The 21,626-nt window shown below is 34.6% G+C and overlaps 1 protein-coding gene across 1 annotated transcript in view; it reads left to right on the top strand.

Moving 5' to 3' along the window:
- Positions 1 to 2,835: 2,835 nt before the first annotated feature.
- Positions 2,836 to 21,626, top strand: part of LOC150087067 (BRISC and BRCA1-A complex member 1-like) — a 117,661-nt gene continuing 98,870 nt past the window's right edge. The window contains exons 1-3 of the mRNA XM_090372363.1: positions 2,836 to 3,474; positions 9,063 to 9,121; positions 21,435 to 21,555. Coding sequence (XP_090228489.1) covers positions 3,139 to 3,474; positions 9,063 to 9,121; positions 21,435 to 21,555 — 516 coding nt within the window. The 5' untranslated portion in view covers positions 2,836 to 3,138. The remainder of the gene's footprint in view (positions 3,475 to 9,062; positions 9,122 to 21,434; positions 21,556 to 21,626) is intronic.

The raw sequence follows: 21,626 nt of genomic DNA, 5'->3' as shown, positions 1-21,626 counted from the left end.
AGGCTTCTGTGTCGCCTGATAATCTATATGCATCCCATGAATTTTTCTTCTCTTCCACGAGCCATGTTATTTCATTTACATTTAGGTCTACACCTTGAACAGCATTTCTTAGTTGGTATGAAATGCCTAGTACCCTCCACGATTAAGTCCCTGAAGGCTTCTCAATTCACTGTTGGTAACATATTCAGTTGATTCCATTGTATGGAATGTAAAAACTCTCTGAGATCACTGGTCACCTTTACGATAGCATAAACCCTTCTCCTTACCCCTGCTGGTAATTACCTCTTTAAATAAATCCCACATCAGTACACTGTGATTACTGCCACCAAGTGGTTCGCTTATCTGTAAATTCTTAACGCATGAAGAATCGCTGCTGATAATCAAATCAAAAGTATTACTCCCTCTGGTTGCCTCTCGAATATGTTGCTATAGAAAACTGTCATCCATTAACTCCACAAAATACTACCCATATGCAATACTTGGTCTTTGTCAGTGTTTAACTTCAGTTGTCACCTCTCAGCCCATTTGTCCAAATTATCTAGATTCTGTTGCAGTAGCGTACTGTCATTAACAACATGCCAACATTCGTGTCGCCTGCAAACTTGAACCTTAAGCTTGATATACCTTCATCAATATCATTGATGAAGTTCGAAATACCTGTCCATCTGGACAGGTATTTCGAACGAACAGAGGGGTGAAATGGGAGTGGTTTTTTTTGGGCTGATGCTGCGTAAGCTTGCTTTCTTGCATCATATGCCTCTTAAGAGGCATATGATGCAAGAAAGCCTCATCATATGCCTCTTCAGATGCATATTTATCATATGCATCTGAAGAAGCATCATATGCATCTGAAGAAGCATCATATGCCTCTTAAGAGGCATATGATGCTTCTTCAGATGCTAATTTATACATATGGAAAACTAATGCTAATTGATAAATATGGAAAACTAATGCTAATTGATAAATATGGAAAACTAATGCTAATTGATAAATATGGAAAACAACTATGGTCCCAACGCCGAACCCTGTGGCCTCGAGTAATAACCTTAGTTCAAGAAGAGAAGTGTTGATTTATTACCACTCTCTGTCTTTGATTATTCAACGAGCCCTTTAAGCAGCAACTTGCCATACTGCTCCAATTTGTACAGTAGTCTTTCATGTGCAACACTATCGCTGTTGGGCCCATTCTTGTTTTCGTTATTTACAATGATACTGATGAAGGTATATCAGGGTCAATGTCTAAGTTTGCAAATGATAAGAAGGTTGGCAGGGTTGTTAATGACAGCAATGATTGTGCACTACTGTAACGGGATCTGGAAAATTTTAGCAGAAGGGCTGAAAGGTGGCCACTGATGTTTAACATTGACACCTCTTAGCTTTTCAGTGGGCACCTCTCAGTCCTTCTGAGAGGGCAGATAGGTGGCCACTGAAGTTTACCATTGACAAATTTAAAGTACTGCATATGGGTAGCAGTAACCCCAGAGTAAGGTATCAATGAAATAAATGGAATTTGAAGCTTGCTTTCTTGCATCATATGCCCTACTAATGGTAATGCTAATAACCTTAGGTTAATGTACCATGTGGTACTCCACTCCTGGTAGTGGAAAGGATAAAACGCCTCGGGTGTAATTGTGCACTCAGACATGAATTTTTCTGAGCAGTTCAGGCAGGCAGCCAAAGTAGCTCATGGTGTCTTGTCAATGTCATTCAGAAATTTTGCTAGCAGGGATAAGGATGTGATTATCCCCTTTTATAAAGCAATCGCAGGTCACGCCTTGAGTACTGCAAGCATGTCTGGAGTCCTCATTTTAGGAAGGATATAGAGCTGCTTGAACGAGCACACAGAAGGGCAACGAGATTGGTGATGGGAAAAAATTGTTGCTCTTACCAAGAATGACTTCAGTTCTTCAAATTGCAGCTTCTGGAGACTTGGCATCTGCGAGGTGATCTGATTGAGGTGTATTAGGCTTCGCATGGTTTGAGTAAGCTTAAGGCTGATGGGATTCTTTCTCAGATTATGCGCTTAAGGGGGCATAAATTGAAATTAAGAAAAGACAGTTGCAGAATAGATGTGCCAAAATTTGTCTTTTGCCATCAAGTGGTTTATTGCCGGAACAAACTTCATCTGTCGTTGTGGAATTTTATAGTTCAAATTGATTGAAGGAAGAACGGGGGAAACTTTTGGAGTGAATATATAGGTAAACTGAGAGTTTTGTTGTCTGGCTGATGCTTTATAAGCTTGCTTTTTTGCATATAATGGAAGAAAGCAAGATCATACAAAAATCGATTAGTCACTGATGCGGCTAAAACCCTAATAGACATATATGGTTCAATACTGTGTAAGTTGTTAATGCGTCCAAAAGACTAACCAGAACAGCAAATGATACTTGTGAAATAAATAAATCATATTTTTCATTTTAAGATTTTAATAAAAATTAGCTGAATGAAATAAACAATAAAACTATCAAAAAATTAATATTTTATTTTTGATTAAAAAAAAGGTTTTTGCTTATCTGAATACGACTGCAGCGTATGCGCCAAGTCACAGAGAAGTAAGATGTGTTACTACTCTGTCCGCCGAGCAAAGAAATTTTAAGATTTCAGTAGACGATTTTGTTCCTCATTATTATGTTTATTGCTAATATTATTATGTTTATTGCTAATATTAATGTCATACAATAGTAGCTATATTATTCACAGCCATTCAAAAAATTAAACTTCAACTTATTTTTAGATAACAAAAAATTATCTTAGCTGTTTGAGTTCGGAGAGTAGTACTGTACTCTGTTCACTTGTCATTTTTCGTAATTGAGTAACGCCAGTGATTGTGTCTATTAAATAAATTTTTCTATGTAAATTAATAATTGTGATTTAGTTATTCCTGTTCTTATCGGAAATTTCTTATTAACGTGGTACGGTGTTTTTTGTTTTTGCTTTAATAATGATTATAATGAACCTGATATAATTAATCCACTTTGCTGCCATCGATAAGCGATGTCATGGGTTGCACTTCTGAGCTTCAGCTAAAATTTTGCGTTTTGTTAGACGCGATCACAACTTACTAATTTTATCAACGATCAGGCGAGTCTTTGTTTTAGGATTAATTCTTTCTGTGTTCTTTCATTTTCTTTGGTCGCAATGGAACCGGCACCCTTATTGCAGGATATTGATATGGGAACACAAAGTTCGGTTACTACAATAGCGGAAACTCCAAGCATTCAACGGGAGAGTGAAGTTGAAGATGAAAATAATTCGGATCAAGAAATTCCTGAAAGAATTAGCCCTGTGGAGGAAACAAAAACTGTCCATATGACTTCGTCGGAAAACATTACTGATCGTATTACTGATTTGGATCATTTTAAGCCATGTAATCCGACTGTTTACGACACCAGAAAGCATTCAGTTTCTGGAGTGTCAAAAGAAGTTCCAACGCTTGAAAGAATAATACCGAGAGTAGATTGCCCAGAGAAAATTGTAAGTGGTTTATGAATTTATTCATTATGAATCTTGTAGGATAATTTTTTTATCTGATTAACTCTTGAATAAATACTTTTATATCTTGCCTTGCAGACTAAATGAACTATTTGATGCAACCAGCATTTTTGCCACTTGATAAATTTCAGACTACAAAATCCTGCAGCTTGTGTGGGATCAGGTGTGTGCATTTAAAGAGAAGTATCATTTATATTTTTGAACTCAGTTTGTGGGGAAGCCAAAAAATAAGTAACATTTCTGGTTTTCATACAATAACCACACCTTGAGTACTGCATACAGTTCTGGAGGCCTAATTTTAGGAAGGATGTAGAGTTGCTAGAATGAGTACAGAGAAGGGCAACAAGATTGGTGAGAGGAATGAAGGGGTTCTCTTACCAAGAAAGGCTTAAATTGTGCAAATTGCAGTATCTGGAGTCTAGGCATATGTGAGGTGATCTGATTGAAGTGTATAAGGCCTTGAATGGTTTGAGCAGACTTAGTGCTGATGGGATTCTTCCTCTTGCACAGATTACGAACTTGAGGAGGCATAAATTCAAATTGAGGAAAGACAATTGCAGAATAGATGTGTGGGAATTTGCCTTTATCCAGCGGGTAGTTGATTGCTGGAACAAACTTACATCTGTTGTGGAAGTTGATACACTTAAATAAATTCAAGGAAGGACTGGACAAACTTTTGGAGTGAATTAATGGGTGAAGTGGGAAATTTGTTTTCTGGCTGATGCTTTATAAGCTTGCTTTCTTGCTTCATATGCCTCTATTAATGCTAATAATTACACAAAAGTTTTGACTTTAAATGAAATCTTGCAGAACTTTGGGCTTTTTTTGCAAATATGACTTGAGAAATATCAAAATCAAATTAATGAGCTGAAAAATATAATATAATATTTACATTACATAAATTAATATTCAATTTAGTGATAGTAAACATGGTATGTAAGCATATGTTAATTCACCCATATAATATTCTAACTTAAGTATTGCCATTAAACCAAATTATATCTTTGACATATTTGGATCCTCTTGGAATTTTATCATTAAGCTCAAAGGAAAGACTACTTAAAGACTGAAAAAACAAAGACCTTATGAAGTGCAATGAGTGCTGACAGAGAATACCTATGTACACTCATACCCATATATTTCTGCTTCCAATTAGTGATCTTATGTAGTTATGTGTGTATTACAAGGAAATGAGTAATAGAAAGTTTGAAGGGCTAACCAAGAAATGCATAAACAAACATGCCAAGTAAAGGAGGGGAAGTCTGTGTCTGTACTCTGTGGACTAGAGAAGGCGAATCACTTTGCCAGGCCATAAGAGTTGTTTGTTATTATAATTATTTGAGGATAACCAGAATAAACACAAATATTTTAGTTACAAAAGACACAAAAATTAAGATACAGAAGTACTTTAGTATTGCATAAATTCTGAAGGATAGGAATAAAATAAAAAAAGAAAAAACATTACTTGTATATAAAAAAAGTTATTTTTATTTTGATATTTTATTTTTCTACAGTTTCCTTTTTTTTTTTAAAGTTTGTTCAATGTGTCACTCTATTATTAGTAGTAGTGGCAAATGATACAAGAAAGCAAGATTATATAGTATCAGTGAAATTCCTTGAAGTGCTGTTTCTTTTCTGGTTCATAGTGCTGTATCCAGGATACATCTTCAGTTAAAATGATTTTAAATATGCCAATTTAGAAACTTGATAACTGCATGTTCAAAAAAAAAAAATCCTTTTAAAACAGTGTAACTTGTAAATAAACAACTAAATAGAAACAGCACTACACACACATACTAACTAGAAACTCTTATCCATGTGGTGAATCTAACTGGTATTTGATGTGTCATTTTGCATTGAGGTTATGAACCAGGAGGCACTACTTTTTTTTGATCCTCTTATGTAAAGTATTTTACACTGCACCCAGTCCTATGACAGAGTTCAGGAGTTATTGAAATGCTTTGACTGTTGGGATTTTTTCATTCTCAAAGGATATGGATGGATCTTTTAGCTTGCTTGTTTTATTTTAATTTTAATTTTATTTTATTTTATTTGGTGCTTTGTTTTGTCACATCATGTGAAAGTAGTGGAAACAGAGGAGCACAGATGGCCTCAGCAACCATTGTGTACTTTTCATAAGCACTGTTCAAAAGATTCATTTCAATTCAGCTCAGTGCAGTGTAAAATATAGACAACAGTAGCCAATCTGTAATAGCCTTCCATTTTGGCCTGATGACAGGAGTTGGTAGTGTTGCCATATAATTTAGTTCCTTAGTTGTAGGATATGCTTAGTTTAGGATACTACATTACATTGACTGTATCTGTATTTATCATATTTGTTATCAATAAATTAAATTCTAAAATATAAAAACAATGTGTTTTATACATACACTAGTGGTACTTTATTAGGTATAACTACCCTTGGTGCCTCCGTAGCCAGGTGGGCAGGAACAGCAGTGTGTAGCACGCTTCTTGATTACACCGGGGTTCGAGCCCTGTGACCACCAAATACGGAGGAGGCGGAAAGGTCAGGGAATGACCACCGCATATCCCTGGAGCAATATGGCCTTAGTTGCTAATGCTCCTAAAAACCAAACAATAACAACAACAAATAACTACCCTTTTTGTAGCTGAGTGGTCAGGAGCAGGAGTGTAGTAGTACACGCTCTTTGAGTAGACCGGGGTTCAATCCCCTGGCTGCTAAATACGATAGATCTGCCAACCCGCACTGGACCAGCATAGCAGATTATGGTCCATTTCCCTCAGCATGAATTGTTGAGGAGGCTTCCATCCTACAGTGGCTTGATAATGGCTGCAGTTTACCTTTTTTTTTTTTTTTATCCTTTTTATCAGATAGAGTGATCCTCCAGTGACAGCATCATGTGTTGTTAACCATGTGATATAAAGAAGGTGGACAGATATGTATGATGCAGCATGTGCACAGTTCAGTGTGAGAATGGGCAAGATGAAAGATTTAAATGGCTTTTAAAGTGGCATTCTGACCAAATAACATCCAGCTAGTGGTGATCCTCTGGTTGGATGCAGCTCATTGATGCACGATGCCAGTGGAGACTGAGTTATGCAGGGTAATAGGAAGGCTACAGTAAGTCAAACCACCCAGTCAGTACATTGGTAACCAAAGAGGCATTTCAGATTACACAACTCGTACCTTGTCACAGATGGTAGTATCACAGCTGACAGCTGAACTGATTGAATATTTTGACAAAGTAACAAAGGAACTAGATGACAAAGTAACAAAGAAAATAAATTTCGATATTTTTAACAGCAATCGTATACTTGGATTTCAGGAAAGCTTTTGATGCTGTTGCACATAAAGGACTCCTGTATGGATTGGAGCAGTGTGGCATTAAGGGCAGTTATTGCTATGGATAAAGGGATGGCTGAGTGGGAGAAGCCAGTGTTATCAGTGGGAACTGCTCTTCCTGGATAAATGTTATTAGTGGAGTCCCCCAGGCTTCAGTGCTGAGCCTGTTGTAGTTTTCACTTTGTTTATGATTTTAATGAAGGCATATCAGTCCTAATGTCTTAAGTTTGCAGATGATACAAAGGTTGGTAGGGTGGTTAATGACAGTAATCAGGGTATGCTTTTGCTACAAGATCTAGATAAATTAGATGGCCCGAGAAGTGGCAATTTAAGTTTAACATTAACACACGAAAGGCACTGCCTATGGGTAGCAGCAGTGCTGTAGTTGTAAAATTAGCAGGTGTACTCTGTGAATGTTACGTATGCAGAGAGTATACTGTGCTTATTAATTGAATTCCATGGGGTATATGGCATATGTCCATATATGTGTGCGTATATATTTGTGCACACACACACACACGGCATATTTACTTACTTATATATATATATATACAGCATATATATATGCTGTATATACACATTAAATATAATAAAACTATAAATCTAGGAATCAAATAATTAGAATAAAACTAAGAATAAAATTCTAATAAATTTATTTTTTAATTTTCAGTAAATATTTTAATAATATGTTTTTTCAAGTCTTTCAAAAGCCAGAAGGTATATGCTATTCACTTAAAAAACCAGAGGGTATACGCCATATACTCCACACTACATCCCTGGGTAACAGTCATCCCTGGTTAATATACCAACTGTGTGATACCACACTCGGTAGTGGAGAATGAAAAAGAGCTAGGGGAGTAATTGTACAGTCAGATATGAAGTTCTCTGAGCAGTGCACACAGCCTCCCAGGATAGCTCATGGGTTTTTGTCAATGATATTCAGTAATTTTGCTGGTAAGGATAAGGAGGTGATTATTCTATTGTATAATGCAATCATTAGGACCTCTTGAGTTATGCATACAGGTCTAGAAGCTTCATTTGCAGAAGGTGCAGAGAAAGGAGTGAGGGTAACAAATGGGCTCTCTTACCAGGAAAGCCTTCAGTTCAAATTGCAGCATCTGGACATTAGACATGTGGGAAGAGATCTGATCAAGGTGTTTAAGGCTCTGAATGAATTGAGTAAGCTTTGTGCCAATGGAAATCCTCAGACTAAAGTAGCAAAGTAATGGGAGTGCTGTGGTTTGGGGGGGGGGGAGAGTTGGAACTGAAGGAGCAATTGTCCTACTAATCACGGCCTAACAAAATGCAACTACTTGTGCAACATTGCAGTTATCCTGTCTGAAATGGAACATGGTGGAGCCAAGGGGGATTTCTTTGTATGTGTTTGGTATAAACAGTACGAGAAAATTTTTCACAAACTTGCCATTCTGATAGGTGTTTATGAAAGCTTGAAGGACAGAGAGGTGCCCTCGAAGCAATTAAAATGGGGGGGGCATCAAGCTCGCTCTCAGCTGCCTAACTCAACACTAGAACCTTAACGTGCATCAGGCAGCACAGCAGCAATCCTCGAGGCAGAATGCACTTGCCCCCGAAGGATGTAGTAATCGTTGGACTATTATCGGGGAAACAGGAAATATGTTGTGTAAAAATGATAGGTGATATTATTGTACGTGTGGGAAATAATGATATTAAGAGTAAGAGATCTGAGGATTTAATTAACAAGTAAAGACAATTTAGGAAAAAGTTGCAAGTTAGGATTAAATTTGTCTGCAATCCTGCCCAGTCTCAATAGGAGGAGTACATGTTGAGAGCCTTGTCAATCAATTTGGCCCCAGAGAGACTGCAAAGCCCATGGGGTAGAATTTTTCTTAGTGTGGGCTGTGCTTGTTAACAGGGGAGACTTTTTACAGGGATGGGATACACTTAAATAGAGGGGTGCAAGAATATTCGCTGATGCTATCAAGGTAGTACTAGTAGGTGGGAAAACTGATAGTTTGGGGGATACACATACAAAAAGATTTAACTAGAGCTGCAGGCAGAGTTTCATTGCCCCTCTAAAGCAAAGTGTCGGCAATTTGCTTGCTGTGGGTCATCATGAAACTGAAATGCGAGGGCTGTTTACATCACTTTAATAGTTATCTTAATTTGTAATATATATATATATATAAATATGTTTTTTTTGTACAAAATATGTTAGTATTTGCAGGTGGGTGAACCAGGTTAATTATGTTTTTTTCATTACCAGGTGGTATGTATTGATTTATCTTCAGATATGGAAAGTCCTCCTTTCAAATTAGGAGATGGGTAAGTGCATTAATTTTGTATTGTTTTTTTCAATATGAATTATTATTTCAAACTAACTGTATATGTTTGTGCATTTTGTGTTGCATTATACAAGGTAGGCATAATTTAAGTTTTCCTATTTCTCTCTGCTAAACAGAAGAGTGGAGGGGGAAATAGCATTTTAATTAGGAATATATGTGCTTCAGAGAATGCAGATGAGGTTTATAGGGGAAAAGATTTATTCCAAAACTCACCACCAGAGAGGCAAAGAAAGTTTGCTGTTTAATTTTAGGACAGTAGCTGTGTGTTGTGGAATCTATTTGGAGCACAGTCCATGAGGTGTGATGTTGTTTTTCAAGTTTGCAAGGACATAAATGTTAGCATGCAGACTAGGTGACAAGAGACTTCCCATTTTAACAAGATTGTCCCATTTTTGTGAGAGTTGACCCATTTTTCTGATGAAGAGGAAATAATATGCCAGCTAGTTCCACTTTATTAGTATAATTATTGGCAAATGATACACAAAAGCAAGCTTATATAGCATCAGTAAAAAATAAAATTAATTTAAAAAACTTCCCCACATCACTTGTCCATGTCTAATAATTTGTCTAATTCTACTTTAAATTTATTTAAATTATGCATTTCAAATAATGTTTACTGATTCATTCAAGAAATAGACAAATTTGTAACATCATCATCATCATCAGCCATTTTCAATCCACTGCAGGATGAAGGCCTCTCCAGCAACTTCAGCAACTTTTATTTTATTTATTTAATTTGTAACTTTTATTTAATTTGTAACACATGACACTGATTCCACCATTCTTCAGGTTTTGCTATAGCAGCTGAATCCACCATCTGTTTAAAGTATGATACTTCAACGAGAGCTAGAAAAATTAGGCAGATGTGCTGAGATGTGTCAATTCAAGTTTTAACATTGACAAATGTAAGGTGCTTTGTATGGGTAGCAGTAATCCTGGAATAATATACGAACTTTGTAGTAGATAACGAAAATGACCTGGGGGAGAATATTGTGCATTCAGACATAATGGTCTTTAGGCAGTACAGATGGGCTGCTAGGACATCTCATTGAATTGTGTCAATGATATACAGGAATTTTTCCAGCAAGTATAAGGAGCTAATTATTCTGCTGTATAAGGCAATAGTTAGGCAGCATCTGGAATACTGCATACAGGTCTGGAAGCCTCATTTTAAGAAGGATGTGGATATTTTGGAACGAATGCAGAGGACAGCAATGAGATTGGTAGGGAAGAACAGAAGAGTACTCTTACCAAGAAAGACCAGTTCTGCAGCTCGCAGCATCTGCAAACTAAGTACCTATAAGGAGATCTGATTGAGGCATGTAAGGCTTTGAATGGATTTAGTAAAATAAACGTTTGTGGCATTTTTACTCTTGGACAGAAAAAACACATGAGGTCACAAATTTAAATTGAAGATGGGTGATTGCAGGGTAGATATGCAGAAATTTGTTTTCAGGCATAGGGTAGGACATCTCATTGAATTGTGTCAGTGATATACAGGAATTTTTCCAGTAGGTATGTGTCAGGCATAGTGATTGTTAGTATAAATTTCCACCTGGTTTTGTGGAAGTAGATAATTTGAATACATTTATGGAATTAAGGAAGAATTAGACAGATAGATGGGTGGTGATTTTTTTTTTTTTTTTTTAGTTGATGCTGTATAAACTTGCTTCCTTACATCATTTGCCAGCGATATAAGGAACTGCTAATAAAATAATGTTTACTTATTTGCCATCTGTTGCAGTTGAAACAAGTTTATGACAAATGACAGAAACTTAACTCAAAGCATAGAATGTGTGATAGAAGTTATATGTTTCTAATACAACTTACATGGCAGCCATGTAAGTTGTATTAGAAACATATAACTTTATGATTCATGTGCACACTATGCACTCTCCCATGCCATGTTGCCATTTCGGCAAGTGTCTTGTTTTTCATTTTTTAAAATCTAGTCACCCTGTGATAGGATTCATTTGTTCACAAAATCTCACAACCAAAGGTCAGAAAGTTCAGATTGAAGGAACAGGACAATCGTGAGGTTGGAAATTCACAGTCCATTACCTTGTGTTTAGTGAAATTTGCTCATGATAAGACCTATGCATAAACATACTTACCTGAAGGAATTCACATTGTTGCAATATTGGAATGGCCTTATCACGTACATGGGGCTTGATAGCACTGACAAATCATTTCAGGTCATGTTACAAACATCTCAAAAAAAAAAAAAAAAAAAAAAAAAAAAGAAAGAAAGAAAATGTAAATGAAAATTTCAGCTATTACTGCCATATAGGCTGCTGTAGGTAAATGTAATGGGTATCTGCAGATTGATTGTTGCCCAAATTTAATAGTTGCAAGCAATCATGACCCTTGAAGCAAAAGTGAGCCTTGTCTTTCTATAAAAATTTCAAGACTATACATCCATATATGCTAAAATATTCTGTGCCAAGGCAGGTTGAGTTTCCAGGTGACCACTCAGGAGCTGGGGTGGATAGTAAGTTGTGTTCCTGTAATGAAGAAGCACTTTAAGCCTGTGAACTATAACTTAATTTCACCAGCACACATGAGGCTACCTATTAGAATATCCCTTCTTTGTCTTTACTGTTCTCAGGTTCTCTATTCTTCAGGTTAGTCATGTTCTGTTATAACTGTATCTATACTGAATTTGTTTTTCTTGGATAATCGCCAAATTTCATAATCAAATGCAGAAACATTTAATAAACTTCAAAACCATATTGTTAACAAGTTAGAAGAGTGATACAACTCAAAGAAAATGTGCTTTCAAGAGAAGCAATTTATTTATTTATTTATTTATTTTTTTGTTAATTCGTACTGATCGAAATTGAAAAGTGAATATTTTGCACTCTGCTGGTACGAAGTGCATTTCATAAACTTTATATACCCATTGTTATTCCTTATGTAGTTTCAGAAACAACCCTCAAAAACAATAACTTTTATCCCTTATTTTGACTTGTGTCACTTTTCTTATGTAAGTAATTAAATTTTTTGGAGATAAATTATTGTACTAATATGGAAAATTATAACATAATTTTTAATTCAAAATAAACTGTTATCATTTAGTGAAAAATACAAAAAAAAAAAAAAAAAAATAGGATATACCAATTCACATTATAAGAAAGAAAATTATAAACCATTATAGAATGGCAAATAATATTTCAGAATACAAATTATTTTAAATAGAGAGGTTACACCATCTTTCTTTTTCTCACTAAATTGTATTTTGCTTTTATAAGCTTTGTTCAAAGCAAGATTCTCAACATTTCCAGTACTTGACTTCCTTTTTAAGGATTTCTGACCTCAACACTCTGGAATTTATCTTTTTCATGAGAAGTTTTATAATAAAGTGTTCCTTTTCTACTCTTATAATTTTAATGTCAGATATCTTGAAAATATCTGTTTAGGCTCTTGGGTGAGTTTGCGAATCCAATATTAGTAGCTAATTGCTTCAAATCATGAACATCATCATAGCACGTTTCCTCCACTTTATAAGGATTCCCAGTTTTTGGCTCTATTAATTTGTCTTTCATTCACAAAGTGAGCACTATTATCTTCATTCTGGCATAACCCATAATAAGAAATTTGTGTGTTATACTTTTTATCCATTTATTTTTCAAAACTGCATACATATACATAGTGATCATAAATCTATTTTTCTGCTGGACATCACAATTTTACAAATAAAATATAACATCCAGATGATTAGTGTTGTTTTCTTCCTCTTTGATAAGCTTGAGGTATCATAATATACAAGAACCAATTTCGTTGGCTCCTCTCTGAGTTTCCCCTTCATGCCATGCAAGACATTCAACATTATTTATTTAATTTTTTTTTTGACTGGTGCAGCATATGCCAATAGGCTTCCTTGCACCATGTGGCCATTGCTAATACTACTAAAGTGAAATTAAAAAACTCAGCTTTGACACATAATAAAAAGAAGCATTTTCATGTGTCGGGGTAATACAGCTTGAATATCATACATGGCAATTATAATATTTTCTGATTTATTTCTTGTCCATCTCTTTTTCTTCTTGAGATAATTTTGTCTCGTTCAGATGAACTTGATAGTATTCTTCAAATTCGGCCTTCAAAAACAGTCATAATTCTAAAAGTGATACTTTTCTCATAAAAATAATATTAAAATATAATATAAAAGAGTAACTTTTCAAATTATGTCATTTCACTTGCTAATCATGTATACAAGGGGTGGACACTCTCCAGCCCACGTTCATTTTCAAAATACAGTAAACCCCCACTATTCGCAGTATCTGTATTCGCGGTTGCTGATTTAATATAAAATGAAACCTAAAAAAATGTGAATTTTAAAGCGCCATGAACATTTTCCGCCATAAAAAAACATGGGCGTGGCTAAAATTATCTTTCCTGGTCAAAACAGTGCTCAGTGGGTGGGTTGAGAGGGGTGACAAAATTGCGAGCATGGATGTTTCTCGCTAATCCTTGTTCAGTATGTGTTATGCGCTTGTTATGGAAAATTTCGTTGTTTGTTTAATTTATTTAATTTATATGCTTGTATATTAAATAAATTTATCAATTTATAAATTGATATGCTTACAAAAGTGATAAATCTACCGTTTTGCAGTGTAAAACAGACTTTTTCGAGTGTTTTAACGGAAGAAAGTGACTTTATTGTGGACAAGTTCTTTCTAACCGGTACAAAAATATGGCTACGAATAACAAGGGAAATGTGAAAATATCAAAGAAGGTGATGCCATTGGCGAATAAAATTGAGTTATTAGACAAAATTTATAATGGTGAAAGTGTCTCCTCAGTGGCAAAACATTATAAAATCAATGAGTCAACAGTACGATCAATCAAAAAATCAGAAGAAAAAATCCGCTGTAGTGTCCGTGAAAACGTGAAAATTTGCTCTGTAACTCGTGATGTTAAATTAGAAAAAATAGAAAAGGCTTTAAATTTGTGGATAGAAGACCGAACTCAAAATAAAATTCCGTTAAGTTCACTCATCATTCGTGAAGAGGCAAAACTCCTTTATCAACACTTTAGCGAAACTGGTGATAGCACTGGCGGGATAAGGTTTTTAGCTAGCAAAGGGCGCTGGTTTGAAAGATTTGTTTGAAATTTCTAATGAATATTACATTTAATATTAAATTGTTTCTTATTTTCATTTCGATGCCATATGCTTGCATTTAACTATGTACTGTCTATGTACATAGTCATATCATGATGGTACATATAATATATACATAGACAAAATTTTAAACTAGTTTTTCTTATATATTTCATACTTTGGAACGGAACCCCTTTATTACTATGGGAGCCATAACTCAGTATTCACGTTTTCCGTATTCGCGGCATTTCTCAGGAACATAACCCCCTTGAATAGCGGTGGTTTACTGTATATATAATAAACAGCCCATCAAAGAAAATGAAATTTTTGGAATTATTTCAACACAAATTTTATAAAAATTTGAACCAAGAAGAATTTCCACAGGTGATAGATAATGCACAGAAAATTCTGTCATTATTTGGAAGCACACAGATGCGAACAATTTTTTTCAAAAATGACATTTATAAAATCCAAGAACAGGTCACGAATTTCTGACTTAAATTTAGAAAATAATCTGCACATTGCTACAACAAATGTCAAAATACAACAATTGATTCACTGAAAAAAAAATAAACAGTATCAAATCTCAATAAATATTATAAAAATAAAATATTGTAATTTTTGTTACTGAAATTGTATTTCTATTTTGTTAATATAATTGTATCTTTGTAATTTTATCTTGAATTTGTATTTCATTTTTTTAATTAATAAAATTAATTATATGTACAAATATAAATAAATAAATAACATAAATAAATAATAAATAACATAAAACTGTTTATGACAATTTTTTTATTATACACCATTTTAATAATCCTAAAAATCAAAAGAAAAAAAAAAAATTTGGCCTGCATGTACCTCACAGACATTTTATTTGACCCACTATTTAAAAAGGTTGCCCACCTCTGATGTATACTAACACTTTGAAAGTTGTGACTTCAGTTGTGTCACTTTTTTACTGGGCTAACAATATATACATAAGCATATATTAGATATATAAGCAGGCATGTATTAAACACATTACAGACTGCTGTAAAAAGAAAAGTACACCAGATAAAGAGAAATGGTTCATTTTATTTCAAAGATAAACGAAAAAAAAAATAAATAAATAAGTTTCATGGAACTTCAGGTTACACTCCCACCTGAAAGTTTGGGATCACAGCATATGACAACAGTTTTCTTTAATTTTTTTGAAATTAACTAGGACAATGTAAGGTTTAATATAAAAATGCAACATACTACAAAGTTTTTTAAGATTTTTTTTTATTAAGAATCGAAAAATTTACATCAAAAAATGTTGAAATGATTAATATTAACAACTACACTGATTTTTCATAAAAAAGTCCTCCATGAAATTTTATCACTGCCTTACAAAGACATGGTATTCTGGCAATTAATTTTATTATAATGGCTTGATTAACATTATTCCAAGTGATCTGCAAGGTTTGTCATAAATTTTTTGATGATGGACAGACTTTATGGACTTGACAGTCTAAATGATCCCATAAATTGCGTTTGTCAGGTGATTGGGGTAGCCAAACCATAATTTACAACACCCCTTCCTGTTGTTTAGTTTCTAGAAAGTCCCTACACAGCTTATCGCTGTTCTTCGGATCATTGTCTTGTTATAATATAAAACTTCTTCCACAAAGTCAAAGTCCAGAGGATATTGCATTACATTCAAGAATGTTTTTATAGCCTTCTTGTCTTAAAATTCCTTCAATTCTAAGTGTCACCCACTACAGAAAAACAGAAGTAACCCCAGGTCATGATGGAACCACCACCACATGCTTGACGTAGGCACTAAACAATGTGGCACCATTTTTAATTCAGTTGATTGTTTCACATAAACTATATGCTTGGATCCAAAAATTTCAAATTTGCATACATCCATCCACAGTATATTTTTACACTCTTCAGTTTTCCAATGTTTATGACTCTTAGCCCAAGCCAACCATTTCTTTCGATTTTTTAGTTTTAATAAGGGTTTTCAGACTGCTGCTTGACCATGAAGTTCTGCTTGTTTAAGACAAAGTTTCACAGTGATATAAATATGCAAGTTTCTCTGTTCCTGTTGAACTCAGCTTGGATTTCAGTTGCAGTAACCAAATGTTATGGTTCTATCTTGTGCTTCCATTGTTATGTGTGGTTGTCCTGATCACGGTTTGTCCTTTAAACTGCCAGTCTCCTTGAACCATCAAATGGTAGTGTGTACTCCTTTAAATGAAATGCCTAGTTTTTTGCCAATACTTCTCATGGAATAACTTTCTTTGTACAGATTTATAATAGCACTTCTTTTTTCAACACTCAGGCTTTAGCCCAAAATATTTTCAATCAACACTCAGTTCCTTATTTCTTGCCATGTTTATCAACAAACACAAAACTTACACAACACTGAAATCAAATACCCATCATACCCATGATGGGTATTTGATTTCATATGTTACAGCTCTTACTGCTCAGCTTATATTATTGCAAAACACTCTAGAATCATCTACAGTCTTCTGTAATATCTTTCTAGAATATTCTAGAATCGTTTACAATGTTCAGGAATCTTCTACAGTGTTCCACCATATTCAGACATCTTGAGTCTTCTACACCTTTCTGGAATAGTCTCAAATATTTTAGAAATTTCTTAAATATTATTTAAGTTTTATGATTTTTATACATAATAGAAAATACTTTTAATAAAAGTTTGTAACCAGTTGGTCCCATTTTAATAAAAACTTTGAAAATTAAGGAAAATGAAATGTGATTCCAAACTTTTAGGCAGCAGTGTGTGTAGACTGTTAAATAGCAGGGCTGAAATGGTCCAATCTTCAAACTGCATTGCTATAGCACAGTGGTTCCCAAACTACTGAGATTTATGAACCCCCTTCAAAAATCAAAACAAGTTTGCAGACCCCTTCAAGAAAGAAAATTAATTTTAATGTGTGAAACAACTCAACTTTATTCTTATTTTTATACAGATATACACTGAGTGATCACTGAATTATGACCACCTACCTAATACTTCGTACGTCCTCCTTTTGCCCTCAGTACAGCAGCTATCCAATGTGGCATTGATTCAACAAGATGTCAGAAGCGTTCGGGAGGTATGGCCAACCAAGCTGCGTGTAATGTGGTCAGGTATGGAGGTGATTGGTATATCCAGATGCCTGATGTGCCTTTCCATAGTGTCCCACAAGTGCTCTGTGGAATTGATATGGTGGGGGAGTTTGGAGGCCAATCGATATGCTGGAAGTCAGAACTGTGTTCCTCAAACCATTCCTGCACATCAAGTGCCCAATGGCTTGGTGCATTGTCATCTTGGAAGATACCATCGCCATTCGGGAAAAAGTGTAACATAGTGGAGTGTACACAGTCAGCAAAAGCAGTTGATGATAGCGGAGACCAGTGATACGTTGTTCCACATGCACCAGGGGTCCAAGTTTTTGCCAGTGAAACATGCCCCACACCATACAACCGCCTCTACCAGCCTGCACTTTTGATACCATGCATGATGGATGAAGAGCCTCATGTTGTTGACGCCAAATCAGTACACAACCATCCACGGTGTGGAGTAAATAACATGACTCATCCGACCAGCACACCTTCCAGTCTTCTAACGTCCAACTTGCATGCTCTTTGCGCCAGGCGAGTCTTTTGCGCCAATGGACCTTGGTTAGAAGAGGATGCCATAGGGGTCATCTGCTGGTATACGTGCGAGCGTGCAATGCATGGTCATGCCAGATACTGTTCCGGGTTAGCCCATGTTGTATCGGATAATAAACTCTTCAACAGTGCTGCCCTATTTGCCTGTACAAGTCGTTGGACCCGGCACTCACCTCCAACATCAACCTTAAGGTCAACATTTTGCTGATCTTTGCAGTTTTGCTGTTGGGTCGTTGTTTGACCATTTTGGCACCAGTCCTGGTACACTTTAACAACGGTGGCTCTTGAACATCCCACCAGTTCAGCTGTTTGAAAAATCAAGGCACCAACTCGTCGAGCTCCCACAATCTGTCCTTTATCAAAATCCAATAAATCCTTCCTTTTACCCATCACATTCGGAATTTTACTACCCACTGAACCACTGACACCTTATCTATGCTATATAGGTCGACTAACTCTGCACTCTCGTACCTCATGTGGTCAACTGGTCGCATTCAGTTTTCGTAAGGATGATCATAATTCAGTGATCAATCAGTGTATAATAACTATCAATTTGCTATATATAGAACAAATAATTTGAAATATGTATACAATTATATAGACTAATCATATCGAAAATAAGTAATGTTCTGTAATGCAATTCATTGTGATTCTATCAGCATATTTTTTAAGAAAATTAACACATATTACTTGATACCGTCTGCACATTTCGTGTACCCCCTGGAACTGGTCTACAGACCCCAGTTTGGGAAACGCTGCTATAGCAGAATGCAATGCATGTTTTCTCTGGTATTGGAAGTTATTTGTGTTTATGTTTTGCATTATGCGGGGTGATCATAATTAAGGGTTTCATATTTCTGTCCACTGAAGAAATGGGAGAATAACATTTTAATTAGCCATCTGCATACTTCAAAGGATGCAGATTAAGATTATAGGAAGAAAAATTTGTTCCAAAGCTCACCACCAGAGGGATGAAGAAAGGTTGCTGCTCAATTTCATTAAAAAAGGCTGCTTCTTGATTCCAATAAATATGTGCATTTTAATGAAATTAAACAGAGATGTTAATGGTTGTTAACAATGCTATCAAATTATAAGCACCTGGAAGGCTGCTTCTCCAGGGGGGAGTTGAATTAAGTTCAAGAAACAGCTAGTAGTCATAGCTGCTAACTTTCTGGATTTATGTTTGGGGGAATCTTTATTTGACCCATCCTCCAGCTCACCATTCTAACATGGTTATTCTCCAGCCATTTCACAAAAACACCTGTAAATTATTCCTTTGCTGTTAAATTCAGAATTTTTGAAATAAATTCTGTGTATTTGTGCATGAAATTTGTAGTTCATTGCTAGTTAATGATTAGTTCATCAGGTGTGTACCAGTCTGTGTTGCATAAAATATATGGAATGCACAAAGATAAACATTAGGTATTGTACTGTAACATTAAACCATATATTCTTTGTATACTTGGTGTGAAGCTAAATGTCATGTAACATTGTCTTTTAGTAAAATTCCAAAGAAATATGACGTAGTGTTTAAGAAGATATATACCTATAGTTTTCCATGTATTATAAAATCTGGAAAAAGGTAACACATTGTGTGAAAGGGATAGGATGATATGTGGTTAACCATTAACTATAATTTAAAGTAAATTAAAAACACTGGTACACCACGTGATCAGGGTCGGATTAAGGATGAAATAGGCCACCCGCCATATTTAAATTTGAGGCCCCTTTAAAATATATATATATATATATATTACACACATACATATAAATACTAGTTTTTATATTTATATTGTTAATTTATATTATATTATATTTTATTGTTTTATTCATCCATACATTGATACATATTTTTCCATCATCCATAAAAACTATTATTATTAGAAATTTTTGTCACTACTTGAGAAAATATTTATGCTGAAAATGATGCCTCTCTTCAGGTGAGGCTCCTGGCCATGAAGTGAGTCACATCAATTTACACTCAATACTTTGGTAGTGTTTTGAGGCTCAACTGAACACCATCATCAGGCCTATAGGGGAAGTTAAAACACGAAAGAAATCATATTAGCAATTATAGGGTGTTACAACAGGATTGCATTGTAAAGTTACATTAATGAATTTTAATATAATATGGCATTAAATTAAGATAAATTACTTTAAATTAAATTCTTTACAAAATTACTAAGAATATTTTACGAGAATTGTTCAAAAGGAATATTGAGATATGAATTTAAATTTGGACCACACAAGGACCACCTGGTGTTATAAAAGGAGGTGCCCAAAAAAATAGCAGAACAGAAAATTACCATAAGTTAATTCTGAAGGAGGGGGATATATGGAAGAAAAATCTAAAGAAGGATTATCAAAGTAGGACAGTACCCACTTGTTCAAGTGAGTACTGTCCACTTTAATCTGAAGCTCTTTTCATCTTTCTCTCACTCACTCACTCTCACTATTAGGTAAGCCTTTCCACAATCCTACTTGTTTGATAATCCTTTAGATGTTACTTTCATATTCCCCCACCCCACTTTAGAGTTAACTTACCATAATTTTCTGTATGTTTTTTTGTGCACCAACTTTCTATAACACCAGATATTATAATGATCTGCTTTTCAAATTTAATCAAATCTTCTCAGTATTTCTTGTGGACAGGTTCTCGTAAAATATTCTTTGTAATTTTGTAAAGAATTTTATTTAAATTATCTTAACTTAATGCCAATATTATATTAACATTCATTAATGTAATTTCATAATGCAATCCTGTTTTACAGTTACTAATTTGATTTCTTTCATTTTTTTAATTTCCCCTATAGGCCTGATGATGGGGTTCAGTTAAGCCTCAAAACATCAACAAAGTATTGTAAATTGATATGATTTACGTCAATAAACATTTAAAACTCTATCACATGGTGTTAACATGTTTTAGACAGTGTTACACCACGTGACAGTGAAAAAAGTATTAAGAAAATTTTGATTATATTTTCTATATGTTAGTAATAAATAAATTAAAATTTATTTATTACTAATGTCATATTATATGCAAATGCATATAATATGATGTCTAATGATCACTATTTTCCCAATCATAAAAATGCTTTTAATTTCCTTCTTCATTTGATGCTACTTTGTTTTATATCATGTAAGTTTTCAGTTAAGTATGGCTTCAAGTGTATGCTCTGTTATCATTAAGAGCAGGGTTCGAAGTGGAAAATTTTATGAAACAGAATGTTCCTTAAACTAATTTTTAATAACGTTTATACACGACATTATCTATGTAACAAATGGTATTCCTGTCGTTTGCACAAACATAGGTAATGTCCTTACATAGGTGCACTACAGCCCATTCAAAGCCCTTTTTAGAAGCAAATGGCCTCACTAATATGGTTATTGTTCATTATCAGAACTGGTGCCCTACACAGATTTTTAAAAAAATTTGTTTGTTGCCTAAACCATCTTATGTATGTTTATTGACACCATCTTATTATTAATATGGCTGTCTTATTATTAAAATAACATCAATATTTTTTTTCTTTAGGTCCAGATATTCACCATTATATATGGTTAAAAGAATTGTAGAAATTTATGTCTATAATAAGCACAGAATAGACAGGATGCACGAATTTGCTTTAGTTGTGCTACATGAATCTGCCACATGGGTAAGTCATTAACCTCATAAATTAATGTTTAGTGTTTCATTTGAGGTGAGAAAAGTGCAATCTGTCCAAAA

The sequence above is a fragment of the Mastigoproctus giganteus genome, chromosome 4, assembly GCF_048544385.1.
Source record: "Mastigoproctus giganteus isolate SK-2022 chromosome 4, ASM4854438v1, whole genome shotgun sequence".
NCBI lineage: Eukaryota > Metazoa > Arthropoda > Arachnida > Uropygi > Thelyphonidae > Mastigoproctus > Mastigoproctus giganteus.
The sequence above is the reverse complement of the archived record's forward strand: the minus strand, read 5'-3'. Positions and strand labels throughout refer to the sequence as shown.